Source organism: Pyrus communis, chromosome 3 (genome assembly GCF_041283825.1).
Source record: "Pyrus communis isolate YQ-2024b chromosome 3, ASM4128382v1, whole genome shotgun sequence".
Lineage (NCBI taxonomy): Eukaryota > Viridiplantae > Streptophyta > Magnoliopsida > Rosales > Rosaceae > Pyrus > Pyrus communis.
Window position 1 is genome coordinate 4945299 of NC_142567.1, and position 18827 is coordinate 4964125.

An 18827-nucleotide genomic window follows, 5' to 3' on the forward strand; every position below is an offset into this window, starting at 1 on the left:
AGAACACGTGATCCATGATATATTAACAACTAGAAAATATGAAGAGAATGGAGGAACTTGCTGAAAAAATACTAGAGTCAAATTGCAAGATAAATTCAAGCGAGCCAAGGCGTTAGCAACCAAATTCGTTTCTCGATAGACATATAGGATCAAACGCCCTATAGAATCAAGTGCAAGTCGGTTGATCCAACTTCCAATTACCCAAAACGACCCGTTTCAAACAGGTGAAAAGTATAAATACCCCAAGAAAACCAGAAATCTTACCAAACTGAACGACGGCTGCGTTCACTCTGTTCAGTGAGATCAACATCATCCCAATGTCGTCTTGCCTGTCGTCATCGTCGTCGTCGTCTGGATCTTGGAACAGCACCAAGGCATGGATCGTTCACGGAATCGTCGCCGGAGTTGCGGTTGCGGCGGCAATTGGAGCCCGGGCCTACCTGGGTCCGACTAGGAAGTTCCGGAGCCGGGTAGTCGGCATTATACCCGCTCGCTACGCTTCTTCTCGTTTCCAGGGCAAGCCCCTCGTTCAGATCCTCGGAAAACCCATGATTCAGGTACCTCGTTTTACCTTAAAAACATGTAATTTAATGATTTTTTTTTCTTGAAAATCTTTGTTTGTAAGAAATTTTTGATATCTAATGTCAAATGGCAACTGTCTAAATTTGAATTTTGTTATCAATTTCAATGAAAAATTGGGATTCTTAAGCATCTTGGATCTAAAGCATCGTGTTTTTTTCTCCTCATAAAATAAAAAATTGGGACTTTGGTATTGTGATTGGGAAACATTTGACATGTAATTATTTTTTATGTTATTTAACAGAGAACATGGGAAAGGGCAAAACTAGCAAGTACATTGGATCATGTTGGTATGTCTACTCATTTGATTTCCATGCTATTTAGTTTCGTATTTATTGTCGGATTTCATTGTTAGACAGTAGCTACATTGTTGAGGCATTTCGTTAGATCTAGCAAGTTTTTTGAGGCATCCAAAACCCCGCGTCGTCATTTGAATTTTAAGCACCCTATCTGAACTTCTGCCAGCTGATTCGATGTGGTGCTTGTCCAATTCCCGTATCCAGTACAAGTAACATCCTTGATTTTGGTTGAAAAAGGAAGACCAGAGTCGGAAACCATTCGTCTCGTTTTTTTTCGTAGCTTCAAGAGCTTGTTCCAGCTGAGGCATTTTTAAACTCTGAACAACACTCACCTTTGTGGAGATCTTCGATAACCGAAGCAACCCCAAGGACTTAGGTTGGTTTAAATAGACCAGATGTGATATAGGCTTTTGTCCAATCTTCAATTCTCTTAATACCTAAGTGACCTTCCGTTCTAGGCCTTAACGCTTGCATACTCGTGATGGCATTAAGTTTTGCTTAATGCCTACAAGAGCGATAAAAAGTCTTCATGAAATTTTGTGAAGTGAACTCTCTATATTTATATGTGCGAAACTTTATTATTACCTTCTTTGTGTAGTTGTGGCAACAGATGACGAGAAGATTCGAGAATGTTGTCACAGTTTTGGAGCTGATGTCATAATGACCTCGGAATCCTGCCAGAACGGTATGCACCTTGGTTTTTGTTTTCAGATAACATATATAATTACATTTTAGGGTAGTTTATGTTCTGTTTTCTGAACTTAAAGGTACCGAGCGTTGTTCTGAAGCAATTGAGAAGCTCGAGAAGAAGTATGATATAGTTGTCAACATTCAGGGGGATGAGCCTCTTATTGAACCTGAGATAATAGATGGAATTGTTAAAGCTTTGCAGGTAAGTAATTTCTCCTTTCTTGATTTCGAATGTGATGACATTCTTCGTTATTTAATGGGTTTTTTTTAATATCTTGTCAGGCAGCTCCAGATGCAGTGTTTAGCACTGCCGTCACGTCATTAAAACTTGAAGATGCAATGGATCCAAATCGAGTGAAATGTGTGGTGAATAATAGTGGTTATGCCATCTATTTTTCAAGGGGGTTGATTCCATTTAACAAGTAAGCTTTTGCTAATCTGTTTCTGTTTCTTGTGTTCTATCTTTAATCATAGTGGTTCGGGTAAGAGATTTTCCTTTTTCATGAAATTATTTTTATTATGGCAAGTAAGCTTTTTCATGAAATTATTTAGCTAGACTTGACTAATTGTCCTCTGATACAGGTCAGGAAAGGCCAATCCACAGTTTCCCTATTTGCTTCATCTTGGAATTCAGGTGTTAGATTGACATTTTACTTTGTGATAAATTGTGCATGGCTGCATTGTTCATGATCGTATATTATTTTATACCATTTGTACTGGTTTTTAACTTGTGAGCTTATTATTCTCCGCTCCTATATTTTCAGAGCTATGATACAAAGTTTCTAAAGATATATCCAGAACTTCAACCTACTCCTTTGCAACTAGAAGAGGATCTGGAGCAGCTTAAGGTCCTTGAAAATGGGTATAAGATGAAGGTATAAAAAGATCCGTTCTTCTTCCCTACTTTCATGACATTGCATTGCTTTCTTGTTCTATTTTGTTGATCTTACCCGTCGTTTCTTCGTCTTGTTTTGTGGTATGTTAAATTCTAATTTTATCCAAGTCATATTCGACATTGATGCAGTCATAAAAATTGATATAATAAATATAACTATGCTTCATGGGTATGAAGTCCTTTATCTCGGTGGCATGAATATTCAATACCGTACGATGATTAACTAAGTTAGTTCGTCAAAATGCTATCAGTTACTATCATGGCACTCTCAAACGCTACTACCCTCAATCCAATAGGAAAAAGAATTGAAAATTTCAGATCTTTTGCCTGAGGTAGTAGATCTCCTCAAATATGACGTGAAAAATCCAACGTACGAGGATGTGATTACGTGGACGGTTTCTTTTGCTTAAATGTAGATGTCCAAAAGTTGACATGGTTCTACGTTTGCAGGTGATTAAGGTCGACCATGAGGCTCACGGTGTTGACACCCCAGAAGATGTTGAAAAGATTGAATCTCTGATGCGCGAAAGGAACCTGTCTTAGGAGTTGTAGTTTGCAGCAGTATATCAGACCATGGAGAAAAGAGTATGTCTTCCGTAGACTCGTAATTATTGTGATAATACGAGACGGTTGAGGTCTAGTCAAACAAACAGAAGAAATTGACCAAAATAACAATTAAATATTAATTAAAATATTAATATAAAATATCTTTCTTATATATACAAAAAGCCAGAAGGATAGAGATATCAATTTGGCAAGATGAACATGACACACAGGAGGGGGAGAGAGAGGACCACTGGGATGGATTTATGAGGTTTCAATTTCGTGTTTGCGTGTAGTTTTGGAATTTGCAGACTGAAATTGTCACTCATTGATCTTTATTTACAAAAATGTAATGGAAAAGACCTTGATTTGGCTTCTCAATGAACACCAAATCTCTCTCTCTCTCTCTCTCTCTCTCTCTCTCTCTCTCTCTCTCATCTTGCATTGTTTACCAACCTCACCGGAAGTCATCATTTCCCTACATTTTTCACGGCCAAGCATCCAAAAGTAGAGAGGCCAAGTTTTTCACAACATTCATCACTACTGCAATTTCATTCGAGTCTCGGTGGTTTCACTTTTGGCCAAATCGGATAAATAGTCCATGTGGTTACAAGATATTTGGAAGATAGGTCACGTGGTAAAAAAATTTGTATTTAAACTCTTGTAGTGCAGTTCGTTAGTAAATTTAGTCCAAAAATGATTTTCCTGATAAATGTCCACTAAATGTACAGGTAAAATTGTACTTTGATGTGGTGTTGTGAAAATCAATATTTTAATACCAATAAATTACCTTTTTTATACCAATTCATCCATCATTTTTACGGTGGGGGATTTTGCTTTTATTTGTTGATTGATTATACTGAAATTTAAAAGAAGAAAAAGAATCTAGCTTTCTTATTCTTTGTTGGGTTGTTGCCATTCAATGGGAATACCTGATCGTTCACTACTAAGATCAAATAGACAAATTAGGTACTCACGGGTTTTGTCTGGCGAGTTTGATATGCCCCGTATTGGTCCTAGGTATCCCTGCCAAAGTTGTAGCAGATGGATTTGTGGAAAGTGATGAGGTTGATTTAGAAATTACAGACCTTCTTATCCATTCCTCTCAGTCATGGTTTTGTGAAAATACACATTCCAGAGAAAGCATGAGGAACAAGGTTATGTGAAAATACAATTCTATCCATGTATTTAACGGACACTTAATGGAACTAATACTTTTGGACTAAATTTGCTAACGAATTATACTACATGGGCTTAAATCCGAATTTTTTTAACCACATAAGCTATGTTCCGAATACTATAAGATCACATGGACCATTTATCCGATTTGGCCTCCAATTTTTTGCTATTTTTGGCCCTACATGTTACTCATTGTTTCAACTTTCAACCATGACCCAGTTTCAACAAAATTTTCTAGCGAAAGTAGCATAAGTTGTGATTTTACGCGTCGTTCACGTGCTAATTTTGTCGAAAAATAGACAAAGCCAAGCCATCGTGCTTAAAATGCAAGGACGAGTAAACTACATGTTTAAATTGCGAAAATTGATATCTGCGTAAGTGTATTCTCTTCCTGAACTACATGGACCAAAAGTGTAACATTCCACATCGTCCAAGGCAGTAGATCCTGTAAGCCTTATATGTATATTCTCATCTCTACCTAGCACGAGGCATTTTGGGAGCTCATTGGCTTCGGGTTTCATCGGAACTCCAAAGTTAAGCGAGTTCACGCGAGAGCAATCCCAGGATGGATGACTCACTGAGAAGTTCTTGTGTGAGTTCCCAGAAATAAAATCGTGTTACGGCGAAGTCAAGTCCGGATGTGATGGGGGCTCAAGCTGGGATGTGACAAAAAGTCAATTTTTTTTTTTTTGTTATTATATACAAGCGATATTGGGAATGACGAATTCAAAATCGAAACAATTGACTTACAAGCCTCTCGCCGAAAAATAAAAACTTTTATCCTAAGAAAAACCCCAAAATGAGCAATTAAAGTTGAAATAAAGGACAGCCAGCAGTAAACCACCGTTCTTTACTTGTAATATATATGTAAAGTGAGTATCTTAAAATGGTGAAACATTCAAAATACTATAAATTGCCCTTTAAGAATTTCATAAATTACAGTTGAACCAAAAAAAGTTAAAGTATTTAACCATATTAAAAATTATAAAAAAACAAAAAACAAAAAACATAACCTCCCACGCTAATGAATGATTTCACGTCTTTAATTCATTTCTTCTTTTTTTTTTAAATAATTTTTTAAAAATATGTAAATTAATTAAATAAAATAAATATAAAAAGGCCAATTACCACATACGTGTGGCAAGAGGCTAGTTGTATATAAAGCTCAAAGGTCATCACCACAAACATGTTTGATTGTTTTAAAGAAAAAGAGGAAAAAAAAAAAAAAAGAAATGGAAAATTTTATGGTGCATGCTAGTCAAAGAAGGAGAGTAATCACAACTAACACGTCTGTCACGAGTCAACACAAAATGATCAACAAGGACTCAAAGTTGAAGGCTTAGATGGTTGTGGTGGTCGTGGTTCCGTCACCAACTGGACCTCCGTTTTGAAGAGAAGCACCGACAGCGATTCGTCAACAGAGAAATACACGAACCCGCCGGCTGAGTGAGTCACGAACGATCCAAAACTCGTCCCCACCACGCAGTGCCACGCCGGTCCATACACCGAGTCAAACTCCTACGTTTTCATTAAATTTAATTAAGTAACCCAGATTAATTAAACAAAAACAGACCAATCTAGCTACAGAAAAGACTTACATGAAACATGCTCATCGCTCTTGTGGCTTTCCACTCAAATAATATAATGCTATGCGTAAGTTTTTCTTACATAACGTTACGTTATTAGACCAGAACTCCACGTGTGATAATGAACCGTTGCTGTTCTTCAGAAACAAAGAGATTGAAAGTATCAAGTACCTTTTTGAGAGCTCGAGCGAGGTGTGTTGGGTTGAGACGAGTTTTGGGGTTTGGTGGTGAGTCGAGGAGTGATCGGGTGTGGCGGAGAGCGTGGTTTTGCATGTCGGCAGGCATGTCGGATGATCTCAACCGTGCATTGAGGGTGATGGCAGTGACAGCAAGCTTGATCTGGTCTTGTGGTTCTCGTCGTTGTTGCTTCGATATTTGCATGGCTTGGCCCTGGTGTTGCTTCTCTTTGAGTTTCAGAGCTTTTTCCATGTCTTGTGATCAAAGTAATGGAGTCTAAACCAAAATGGAAGAAGAAAATAGGACAAATAGGGAAAGAGAAGGACTCAGATAGAGAGAGAGAGAGAGAGAAGGGGAGTTGGTGGGGGTTTGAATTTTGACTGACAATATTATTATTGGGTACAAATGAGATCTTAAGTACCATGAGCTACAAACTATAGAAAATAAATGAAAAAGAAAAACTATATGTAGGGTTAAATGAAACAACAGTGCCAGGGTTTAGATTGGCGGAATTGGATCCACTCCGAACATTAATGTCTGGAGCCTAAGGATCAAATTATATGGGTCATTGATTGGTGTGTAAAAGAAATCAGAGCCGTTGGTTTTGTGTGGTGGACCAGAAAAATGAGTTAATAGAGATCATTAGATTGAATTTGTGCAGTCCAGATGAATTGATCCCTAAGCTCTGAACACTAACACTATGTTTGGATGAGGGAAATAAACTTGGAATTTTGATAAAAGTCAGAATTTATAAATTGATATGCACCAATTTCCTTGTTTGGATTCATAAACATAGAAATTTAGAATTTCCACATGACAAACAAACTTGGAATTTGGGACCTCCAATTCCCAAGTTCAAATTCCATGTAAATAGGTGTCATTTCCCAATTTCTATGATTGAGAGTTTAAAAATAACAAATTTCATATTCAATTCCATTGTTCTTTTAGGTTAACCAAACAAGAAATTTACAAATTCTAGAAAATAAAATCTCATCATTTCAATTTCCATCATTTTTAAATTTCTTAGTAATCTTAAATTTCTTCATCCAAACATAATGTAAGGTTCAGAGTGGATCCAATATCTAGATTGGCTTTCACAAGCTCCTATAGGATTTGTATTTCAACCCAAGAAAAGTAATGATTTCTACTCTTATTTTCAAACTGTGTAATTTTTTTTTTTTTTTTGTGTGTGAAGAAATTAAAATCCAAGCCCTAGTTGCCAATATGCTATGATTAAAACTTGTTGAATTTCAGTTTCTGATCAAGGTCTCTAGATTTTGTACACATCAGTATTTAGACATATTTTCTTGTCAGCTTTTTATTCTATTTATTAAAAATTTATAAATTATCTCTCATATCATTCTCAAAATAATTAAATAGCATTGTAACTGGAACTCCTAGATTTCAGTTGCCCAATTCAGGCTATTCCGTTTTTGGTTTTTACGTTTGCATTCAAATTCATCAATTCAAATTTCGCCAAAATTTGAGCCATACCCATGTGTTCTCCACGAGCATTCAAACAAACGCAGATTTTTGCAGAATGTTTGAAGATACCACGTCCGCTTTTTCTTACATCAGAGAGACCTTGTAAGCTTTTTAAATGGGTAATCTTTGTACCATAGTTCTACCCAATCAGAGGTATTTCAAGCGGAGAAGAACTGCATTGCATTTGCAGAGGAACTTGGAGATCCTCCGACCAGTTCAAGGGGGTTATTTGTTTACTTTCTTTTTTGACAAGGTGTTTTTGTTGTTGGAGAACAATTTAGAAATAAACAAAAATAACATAAATAAACAGAACTTGAAATTCTAATATTTTATTTACCAAATATACTTGATGTGCAGAATGAAATTATACAATAAATACATAAACTAATATAAAAATACAATGATACTAACTTGATCACAGAAGGTAGAGGCTAGCGTAAAAGTTATGTCCTTCGAACAGTATTTTCGTCCCACTCTTGTGCTTGTGGTTCTACAACGTCTGCTCGACTAGGATACAACTACCAAATTCTACAACCCGCACTGGATTATAGAACTCTAGCGACTTGCTTTGTATGTTTACTCTCTGGAAATTTTGTACGGAAGATAAGGAGGGAGAAAAGATGATTATCACTTGGATACTGTGATTGCAAATATATAGGCTGTTTCACACCCTTTCAAATACATGTTCAGTGTATTTGAAAGCACACAACTCTTTCTAATAGCTGTGTCTTTTAATCAAAAAGTACAACTCTTTCTAATAGATGTGTCTTTTAATCAAAACGTTTTTTAATTAATAAATTAATTAAAAAACTTAATCCGAAAATTAAAATTAATGAATCTGATTAATTTTAAATTCTAAGGCCCCTGTCTTGATTAATTAATATTAATTGTATTTAGGCTATATTATATTCAAGCCTAATCCACACAACCATAAGGCCCAAGCCTTCAATCCATTTCCAAATGGTCCAAGTTCTAATTACTAAGAAAAGGGAATAAGCTTATATAAAGGCTTGTGAAAAAATACTATTGACCAATGTGGGACAAGAGGGTCTCAAACTCCAACATTTGTATCTTCAATTAACGACTTGTATTTGAATATGCGAGCATTTCGTTTTAGCTTGTATTTTTGTTTATGCAAATTTCTCGTATGCACAACAAGTGTTTGTAAAAATGTTTGAATAAGTTTCTTTTAACTTTATGAGCCTTAAGAGGCCAGGCGTGGGTACAATCTTAATGCATTGGGTACATTTTTCTGTTAGCATATATGGAGACTTCACATCAGCTTTCAATGACAGACTTCATTGTCTGTCTTGGATACAAACCATAATCGAAAACATAATAGCTTGAATTGGGGGACTGAAATTTGGGAATTTCTGCTACAATGCTCTCCCATTATTTTGCTGTGATAATGAGTGATATGAAGTATAATTTATAAATTAAAAATTTTAATAACTAAAATAAAAAGCTGACATGGAAATATGTGAATACTAAATACTGATGTGTACAAAGCTTATGGATCTTGATTAAAAACTGAATTTCACTCAAATAATTATACCAACTAAGGACCGGATACAAAGTGTCATTTTTTTAAAATAATTGAAGAAGATGAATGAACAAAAATTATTAAGCGTTTGAGGTAAAAAACAGGTGTGTATAGTACTTTTCTTAAACTAAACAAGATAGCCATGAGGGCTTCCTGTACACAAAGCATCATACAACAACACATGTCTAGCCGGAGGGGATGTCCAATTTACACCAGAAGGGATAGAGTGCGATAAAATTAGTCTTCCACCAAACATGACTAAAACTAATAGACTCAAGAAATTAGACTGCGATGCAGAATGCAATTAATAAGAGCTTCGAATCACGCTCAACATTGATAAACCTTAAACCAAGTTTTTGTGAATGAAGAAGACCCATTTTTTGCTCATAAATTCTTCTTGTATTTCTAATGCAAATGGAGTGCGGAAAAAAAAAAACAATAAATTTGTTTGGTTTGAATTTTGGAATAAGAAAGAAACTTTAGAATAAATCTCGGATGTTGATCTTGATCATTCATACTTACTACGAGAACATAAAATATCTGACCAATAGGAACACACTACGTGTAGAACTTATCAAATATAACTATTCTGCCATTAACAGAATATGTAGATCATTAGTTAAACCCCAACGGGCTAATGGGCCACATTCTCTATGAATGTCCTAAAAACCCACAATCAATAGTCCTCCAAGCCCAATCATCACAAAAGGTCCAAGGCGATCCCCAAGCAACTTACATAGATTATCCTGATATGTAATGGGTTTGCCTGTTAATCTCCTAGCATGTCAAGATTCTCTGAAGCATAATCTAGGAATCTCAGAGGAATATTCTCCCATTGATGTGCAGACTAGGTAACACTCTGCTAACATGTTCAACGAACCGAGTGCTAGAGTTAACTCATCAATTCTCTATAAATGGTCAAGGTTAGCCACTTATAATGGTAATCAAGAACCCTCAACGCACTCTTATTACTTCTTACACTACTTAGGCTGCATCATAGGCACTTTGGCTAACACCACATTGATGTTAGTCTACTCCGTTTGTCTCTTTTCTTTGTACGTAGATTTTTGTCAAATCAAGCCGAGGCAAAAATTTTCTCTCACATTAAGATTGACAAATATGCCTTCCAGAAATATTTTCCATACAATCGGCTTTTCTTTTTGTTTTTTTTTCTTCGAATTTTACTCTTAGCAACTCCTATATTCGAAGCAAACTGTTGTCTAATTAAACCACTAGTTAGAAATATTTGGAAAAGCTCTATTGCTATTTCGCGAGCCAATCCACATCAATGTCGCACGTACAAATGCATGAGTAATTTGAACTTTTTTTAATTGGTTAAATTATTGATTGTGTTTATTTTGACAAGTCATGGACTATTGGTCATGGAGTACTTATCTGCAATCTGAGAGTTTGTGTGCAAAATATGACACGATAAGAGCACTTCCACCGTGGGAAACCTTCCCCCAGGTTATTTACTATTTAATCCACCTAGTGAACAGTAACTGCCCTTAATGAACAGTAATTACCTTTTGCATCTCCAACGTTACACTTGAATAGTCATGGCAATAGGCAATAAAATATTAGTTTTTTTTTTAAATAATACAAAATAATTTTATTTGTAATTTCGGATATGATTTTTAATCGGTCTCGTTGTACCACTTTCTATTAAAAAATTATTTTTATTTTTTTCTTTTCACATGGTGCAGCAGATCCCAATCCAAAACCTTTTTTTTTTTTTTAATATTATTTTTCTTCTACTCTTTCACATGGTGCCAACACACAATTCCAAAAGCCCAAACCCCTTCTTTTCAACACGTGTCCCCCCCACCCCCCACCCCCCAACGCACCCAAACCCTCTTTCTCACTTCCTCCATCTTCACCACCCCACCGCTGCCTCTCTTCCTCCATCTTCACCATCCCACCCACCTCAGCCTCCATCTACAGTCCCGATCTTCCCCGCTCCCTAACCAAACTCTCTCTCTCTCTCTCTCTCTCTCTCTCTCTCTCTCTCTCATTTTTCCCCCAAAAACAAATCCAAAATCGTGCAATCTGGGCGTGCCAGTGGAAGGAGGAGGATCGCAAGGGGGCGAAGGGGGTGTGGGGTGCGGCGACAGCTGCGGCGGAAAAGGGACTGGATCTTTGCCATTTGTCTGTGGGTGTTCATTAACCTCAGCGATGAACTCCGACGAGAGCCGTTGAGTTTGAAGCCTGGGTTTTACAATTTTTTTTAATTTTACTTTTTAATTATTAATATTTTATATTTTTATTAATTTTATATTATGGCTAACGTCACCCTGACATCAACCCACGTCACGTTGCCTTCGGGCTCTCGGGCTAGCAACTCATGCCGGACCTCTCCCTCGAGCCCGCTTAGGCTCCATCGCCAGCACACGCTGGGCTTGGTTGCTCGGGCTCTATACCACTGTTCGTGGGCCTGTCCCTCGGGGGAGAGCACACGCTAAAAATGCTCCAAGAGAATCGAAATAATTTAGAAGGGTCTGCGTTTTCTTGTTGACCTGATCGTCCTCCTCTATAATCCATTCTTCTCTTCTTTTTTTTTCATGGAAATTGAAGTTAAAAGGTTTTCCCAATATTATAAATTAATAAAAAAAAACTTTTGTTTATAGCAAGAATAACCATCATTAAAAAAAGGGCAGCTACTACTTTTATTAGGTCAAGAAGGACAGCACCACTATTTCTCATCTTTGTGATATGTTCGAATGCAAACCGGGAGTTACCATTACTTTTAGCAGTCTTCTACAAACTTCGTGATGCATGATCCGATGAGATGGAGATTAGGAGGAGAAAAGAGTTCACCGTCGCACGTAACGTTTTAATTTAATAATTCATTTTAATTTTTAATTTTTATTCCATGTAATAATGTATGATGACTTAAAAGTTACAATTGTAATAAATTTATTTCATGTAAATTGCTCTCCCTCATTGCATATCTCTTAAATCTTAAATGTGCAACAGTAGATGACATAGGTCAAGAAAAAGACATCCGTTGTATATAGAACACCAAGAAAAATTAATAAACATTGGAAATGACACATTTTTTTAAGAAATCTAAGTTTTTGAAATATGAGAATTAACAATAAATATGTTTGAAGGTAACAACACAAGAATGATGTGAAAGGCATCAAGCAGAGACAAGGAGCAATTACCGACGTCTTTTTGGAGTAATAAATTGCTGCCACACTTTCCCCAGCCTGCTTTCCACAAATAGGAAAATCTTAGAGATTATAGAGATCATGCAATCGTATCCGTTCATCATATCTTATGTGGTCATAAATTATTTTAAATTTCAAATTCAAATATAAATAGTACTTAATGAAAATTGACCTCACGATGTACGATGAAATGAAACGATTGCTGGATCCTTAAGATCCCTAGGAAATAGAAGAGGATCTGGTCCAGATCTTTCCCAACAAAGGCCCAGGATCAAATGATCCAGGGCGTTGAAATTTGATCCAACGTTTACAATTATTATAACTTTTAGAGAGATCCCTTGTTTGTAGCTGTTGGTTCAAATTTTAACGGTCCAAATCACTTGATCCTAGGCCTTTAATGGGAGAGATCCGAACCGGATCCTCTTCCAACAAAAACAAACTTGCAAAAGATAGTTATCCTTACATTTAGATTTTTTTTTTTTTTTTTTTTTTTTTTTGTCAAAATGGTCTTTAAGATTAACATAACTCTTCACTTTGATCTCTGAGATTTAAAATTGATATAATTTATCCCTGAGTTTGTCCACCGTTAATTACTTTGGTATAATCTGAGATCAAAACTTTCCATCCTTGAGGGTATTTTTATCATTTTGATATTTATTTAATAGAGATTTTTCAAGAATGACCAATGTGATTGACGACGGACAAACTTAAGGACCAGTTCTATTGATTTTAAATCTCAATGATCAAAATGAAGAGTTATGTCAATCTTAAGACCATTTTGCCAAAATGCCTTACATTTGTTTATGTCACATTTTGCACCTTCGTAATATTTGGGTGGGGGTATTTTGGTTCATGTTCTTTTTTTTTTTTTCCTTTTTAGATTTAGGAAAAATAACATGTAAAATTTTAAAATGTTACACTTTTATTATTTTTGTCAAAGTATTAAATTAATTGTTGTTTAAAAATATATATATATATATATATATATATTTCTTGTTCATGTGACGCACTGCTCACCAAGTGTTATTGTTTCCAGATAAACACATGGATAACCTTGATGATTAGACCATTCATCTTCAATTCACTACATGATTCAAATATTTCTCCCTTGTAAATTAGTACAAAATATTACTTTACGAGTAATGCTAGGAAGATTAAAATTTTAAATTAAATTTACAAACCAAATGATGTGATTGTAGATGATTAAATTAATAATAATTAAATGTCGATTAACGTTCTTATTTTTTATTAGTAGCACTTACAAATTTAATTTAAAATTTTAATTTTCCTAGCATATTCTTACTTTACATTGGCAAATGTAAAACATAAATAACCATATTATAGAGTATAAAAAATAAAAAATGTAGTTAGTACTGAGGTGTCATAGTATGATTGGTGACTTTACCACAACGCAAATTGCAAAGAATCAAAGCAGGATATCACCGCACTCGTCCTCAGTTATCGTCTCAGACTCTCATCCATTGACCTTTGCTGCCCACACTCTCCTCCTCTCCCCAATCCACTCGCTGCTGCTTTTTCCGTCCCCATCAACTGCTCCTCTCCATCATCTCTCTCTATAGAGCTCCGACCCTCTGCGGTCATGGCTACAGTCCTCGACTGTATCGTTGCTCCCCGATCCTCCGCTCTCCCTTCTTCAGCCGCGCTCTCTCCGATCGCGGCTCCCTCCTCGCCCTCGTCCTTGTCCGCCGGCGCTCGGTTGCCTCGCTACAGAGGCCTCAAGGTGGGATCGGCTATCCGAACTCGCTCCGCCGGATCGCTGAGTTACGGTCCTGCTTCCGGACGAGCGAGCCGCCGTGGTGGACTCGTCGTCTGTGAGGCTCAGGACACCGCCGTGGAAGGTTAGTCTTGTATTTCGCCATCTTCAGTCATGATTTCAATTATCTTTTGTTTATTTCAAAGTTTTTTAATTTTATTTCAAGTTTCATACGTGTTTGGTTGTCTGGAAAATTTTCTGTTTAATTCTCCTTCAGTTTCTTAGTAATCAGCAGATGATTTAAGTTTCATAGTCGATTTAATTTTTGTGTAGATATTGTTGAAGGGTGATAGATTGAGATTGTTTATTTGGTAAAGGTGGAATTTTAGAACTTGCAGCCAAGAAATGACCTTTACTCTCTAATTTCTGCATTAGCTGAGAAGATAGGGTTTAAGTTTTACACTCAATTTCCGAGTATTGCGTAAGTTGATGTGATTAGTGTTATTGTTTTTAGAAAGTTAAAAAATGAAAGTTACCGATCGCAAAGAAATGGGAAATGGATGATATGATACTGAAGAAATGTTTTGGTTTTTGAAACATTGGAAAACTTGGGATGGACTCGTAAAAGGAAGCTAGTAGGAACCGAGGATGAGCCCGCCTTAGAAGCGTAATCAAGTGGTTCTGAAGATGAAGTTTGGATTCGTAGGCAAGCTTAATCTGGTGATTTCAAGTTGTGGGTACTTGTGATTGTTTGGTAAGGCTGGTTGGGCTGAAATGACCACCGGGTAGCTAAAGACAAGCCACGGGTGAGACTGTCAAGGGACATAGTTCATGGTGACTGACCAAAATCTTCCAAAATTAAATGTTCGATTTCAGGTGGAATGTTGATGGAATGCATGGTGACTGATCATAAACACAGAAGTGAATAATCAATCTAGGGACTCGGGCATGAATCTTAGTAATTCGGATTTGGAACTAAACCAACGTGTAGATATGGAGCAAATTTATGTATGCATACATGCTTACTTTTCAGTGTTCTACTTGTGAGAGTATACAAAGAAGAAACCTGTTTATTATGCAATAGATGAAGTATAAAAGCGGTTGAAATTTTTGTGACTGAAAATATCAAAAATTTTTATGAGCGAAATTGAGTTTTGATGTACAACGCGGTGTTTTTGGACTGATTGTTGCTTGCTTTACAATCAATGTCCAAAGCATTGGACTGATTGTTGCCGTTCTGCTTTCACATATATTTGTCTATTACTTTTGGTTGTTAAGAAGTTTTATTTTTGACGGTATGTTTTGTGAAAAAATGCAGTGCCGGCTGTTAGTGATGCAACATGGCAGTCACTTGTCCTTGATTCTGAAACCCCTGTTTTGGTTGAATTCTGGGCTCCATGGTGCGGGCCTTGCCGTATGATCCACCCTATAATTAATGAACTGGCAAAGCAATATGTTGGGAAGCTCAAATGCTACAAAGTTAACACTGATGAGAGCGCTTCAATTGCAACCCGGTATGGGATTCGAAGTATCCCAACTGTCATCATATTCAAAGGTGGTGAGAAAAAGGATGCCGTTATTGGTGCTGTTCCCAAATCTACATTAACCACCAGCATAGAGAAGTACTTGTAGAGGTGGTAAGTAATAGTTGCCTTGCTGGGTCTAAGCTGCAACTTGTATCCGTTTCTTCTCTTTCGAGATTCTTATGTCTCGGGGTTGAGATACTTCTCTCCCAAAATAAACTCATGTCTGCTCCTGTATAGTTAGTTATCTGGATGACGCTGTAACTATTTCTTTCCTTTACGAGAATGTTAGTTACTCAGTAAATTATTAACTTAGTGCCTCTTTTATAATGTTAATCGTACGTGTGGATTATCTTTGACATACTTTTCCTTGTTACATACTACAATTATGTTTTCTTATCTTGTGATTGAAGATCCCAGTAAGTGATGCAGGAACCTATGCATGTAGAATTGCCTAGAAATATACGTTAGGAGGTTCTTTCAGAGCTGGTGCAATGGATAAAAGCATTCTTTCGGAAGGAAACAGTCCTGAAATTCGTGTCAACTCCTTGGGTTTACCTTTGCATTTTAGGTAATTTTCTTTCAAATTACTTTGTGGGGTTGTCCTTGGGTTTAAAAGTTTTCTAATGCCGAACTCCTCGTCGATTTAAGATGCCTGAGTGAAAGTGGTCTGTAAGAATCACCTCTAGTTATGTTAGGGCATTTTAGATGTGTGCATTCTTCTTTCAAATGGCCAGGGGGCCGTTTGAGGCTGCATTAAGTAGGAAAAATTGGCTCACAGTTCATGTACTTATAATTTTGAGTTCATTTTGTCTATTATTCGCACGTTAGACGTCGCCAATTCAAATATCATTCTCTACCATAGGCTACAACAACAAAACCGAAAAAAGGAAATGCCCTACACCATAAAACTCTCCTGCGTTGGATGTAGCAATGGCTTGGGGAAAAATAGGACTAGCTAGATTTTGATATTGTGGAATGGAGGATTTGATCTCAGGACCTCGAGTGCAAGGAAAAATGTTTTTAGGCCTTAACCAACTGAGGATGCTCGTTGTTTGAATGGTTTGAATGCCAATTCAGAGAGGAAACTTTATTCCTCTATGTATAGAGATGACTTACGTAGCTTTAGTTTATATAGACGTTCATCTTTTCGTGTGTTTGGTTCAAGTTGTAGTGCGTAACAATGTTCAACGTGGATTGAATTCGGACTTCATGTACATGCACAAGGCATATTTGTAGTTCCCCATTGAACTAAGGGGGAGCAAGATATTGTATGAAAAAAATAACCTTCAAAACGTACCTTGAAGCAACATTATCTTTCATGTTCTTCTAAACCATAACCCCCAAAATATCCTACACAATTGAATAGTTTATCTCGCGTTGGGTCGTATACAAGTCAAGGATTACACAATCATATAAACGTGTTAAAATGTGTCGTTTTTGAGTTAAACTGGTTGACCAGAAACATGAACTCTATAATAAACCTTGTCATGCAGTTATGGCCAACTCAAACCTGTGTATTTCGTGTCATTTTTTAGCAGCCGCTGAAGAAATTCAGCATATCTGCAGTGTGGTCCTTGAAGGGGTTGAGATTCCACCATAACACTAATTGGCAATATGGGGTGTAGCCCAACTTCTTATAAACTCATGCAAGGTCCCTTCTTCCATCAATGTGGAACTCATTCTCAATACGCACCCTCACGTGTGACGAATTTTCAAGCCTAACACGTGAACAACACAATGGGATGAGATGGAGCTCATATGACCGTTTGACTTTACACGTGGGACAACTTGTTTTTGATACCATGAAGACTTTAAGTATGAGAGGTGAAGCAGTTTTGGGAAACTATAAGCCATGTCCAAGAGTGTTTTTGAGATATCGAAAGATACGTTTAACTACCTGCAAGTGTGATTCTCTATGAGAATGCCTAAACTGGCACACGAAGTTTACTGCAAATGAAAGATTAGGACGAGTCCAAGTGTGCGTTCTGAAGTTCCCCAAAGGGATGAGGGTGGGGATTAAACGCAAAAGTCGTCCTTATAGAACAAAACAAACCTCTTTGTTCAAGTCCTATTCTAAGTGAACATGTATAATGCCGCAAGAGCTAGCTTTGAGGCTCTGACAGAGATGGGGAGCTTTATGTTTAATTTCAACTACAATCTCCCAAAAATCCAAATGGACTCCGATTTAGATGATGATCCTCATACATACGTGTTGAACGTAAACTTCGAGAATGACTTGTATGCCATAGAAATATCGTCACTGTAGCGTCTCGTACCATAAAAGTTAGTCTCTTAAATTCACAGGATGGATAGTTTTCCTCATCCTCCATCAGATTATGAATTATATTGCTAAAATACAGCCAGATAAAATTCAAAAGACATAGCGTGATGATTTCGAAAAGGCTAGCATAAGAAGTAGCGTCAAATGCTTCACATGGTCCTGGTATATTAGTTGAATTCATATTGCACAATATGTATACGAATAAATCAGCATCTTGTTTCTTAGTTTGATCTAACGGTATATCTCCCAACACGTTATAATGATGTATAATCGTAAGTTTAACATACATTGTCAGCTCATCAATAGGTTAAGCTTTTATGTTTAGTGGACCTCAAAAACATGATATCAAATTTTCCTTTGTAAGAGATTCCAAGTTTGAGTCACATTCTCAACTTCTTTATTGGTTTGCAAGATACTAAGTCTGTGCATAAAAATAAACAAATTTGATACACATTATAAGAGTTGCAATCGACACTCTGCACTCTTCCCAATTGAAAGATAATACAGGAAAGAGGAGTCTATAGGGTAAAGGAAGTCTTATTAGACTATTCATATTCAACCGCAGAAATTTCTTCCATATCAAGATTTTGTCTATTGAAATTAGCTCCCGATTATCTCAGACTTCAGAAGCACAAACAATTCCTTTACAAGGAGATGCTCTCCCATTTCCATACTCTTTCCATGCTGTCTTGTTTATGTGGTTACGGTTAAACCACTTCAACATTTTATATTTCTATTACTTTTTATTTTATTATTTCTATAAAAAATTAATATAAAATGTTAACGTAATTTAACCGTAACCACATATCACAAGAGGATATGAAAAGAGTATAGAAATAGAAAGGCAGACAATCAACCTCTCCTTTACAAACATCCGACTGACCATAGGCCTCCTATGGTGTCACCAAGTGTCACATTACTGTTGATTGTGATGAAAGTAATACGTGGCTCTGTGTAAAACTCCTTTGGTTTATTATATTTTCATTGAACCGTACATGAGTAACAACTAGAGGGGGATACAGATTGTCTCCTTCTTTTTGGATGTTCTTTTCATCCTTTCTTATTTTGTGCGATCATGATTAAATCATATTAATTTTTTTATAGAAATAATAAGATAAAAAACAATAGAAATATAAAATGTTGACGTAATTTAACCG

The 18827-nt window shown here is 36.5% G+C and overlaps 3 protein-coding genes across 5 annotated transcripts; 2 read left to right on the forward strand and 1 right to left on the reverse strand.

Moving 5' to 3' along the window:
• Nucleotides 1-179: 179 nt before the first annotated feature.
• LOC137715905 (3-deoxy-manno-octulosonate cytidylyltransferase, mitochondrial) lies at nt 180-3408 on the forward strand. 3 transcript variants are annotated; one of them, XM_088690725.1, is made up of 9 exons: nt 180-557; nt 824-869; nt 1477-1563; nt 1646-1770; nt 1851-1990; nt 2151-2202; nt 2333-2443; nt 2914-3048; nt 3193-3408. In XM_088690725.1, exons 1-8 carry the CDS (start codon nt 318-320, stop codon nt 3004-3006), a joined length of 894 nt encoding a protein of 297 aa, XP_088546851.1. In that variant the 5' UTR covers nt 180-317; the 3' UTR covers nt 3007-3048; nt 3193-3408. The 3 variants fall into 3 exon arrangements, with proteins under 3 accessions (XP_088546851.1, XP_088546852.1, XP_068311366.2); XM_088690726.1 differs by having other exon boundaries at nt 3197-3408; XM_068455265.2 differs by lacking the exon at nt 3193-3408 and having other exon boundaries at nt 2914-3191.
• A 1889-nt stretch (nt 3409-5297) lies between these two features.
• Nucleotides 5298-6330, reverse strand: LOC137714148 (uncharacterized). The gene is made up of 2 exons (XM_068453426.2): nt 5943-6330; nt 5298-5703 (listed from the first exon to the last, which is right to left on the reverse strand). The coding sequence occupies exons 1-2, from the start codon at nt 6198-6200 to the stop codon at nt 5500-5502; spliced, it is 462 nt and encodes a 153-aa protein (XP_068309527.2). The 5' UTR covers nt 6201-6330; the 3' UTR covers nt 5298-5499.
• Nucleotides 6331-13529: 7199 nt separating this feature from the next.
• On the forward strand, nt 13530-15745 carry LOC137715918 (uncharacterized). Its single transcript, XM_068455281.2, has 2 exons — nt 13530-14008; nt 15182-15745. The coding sequence occupies exons 1-2, from the start codon at nt 13750-13752 to the stop codon at nt 15493-15495; spliced, it is 573 nt and encodes a 190-aa protein (XP_068311382.2). The 5' UTR covers nt 13530-13749; the 3' UTR covers nt 15496-15745.
• Nucleotides 15746-18827: the final 3082 nt, after the last annotated feature.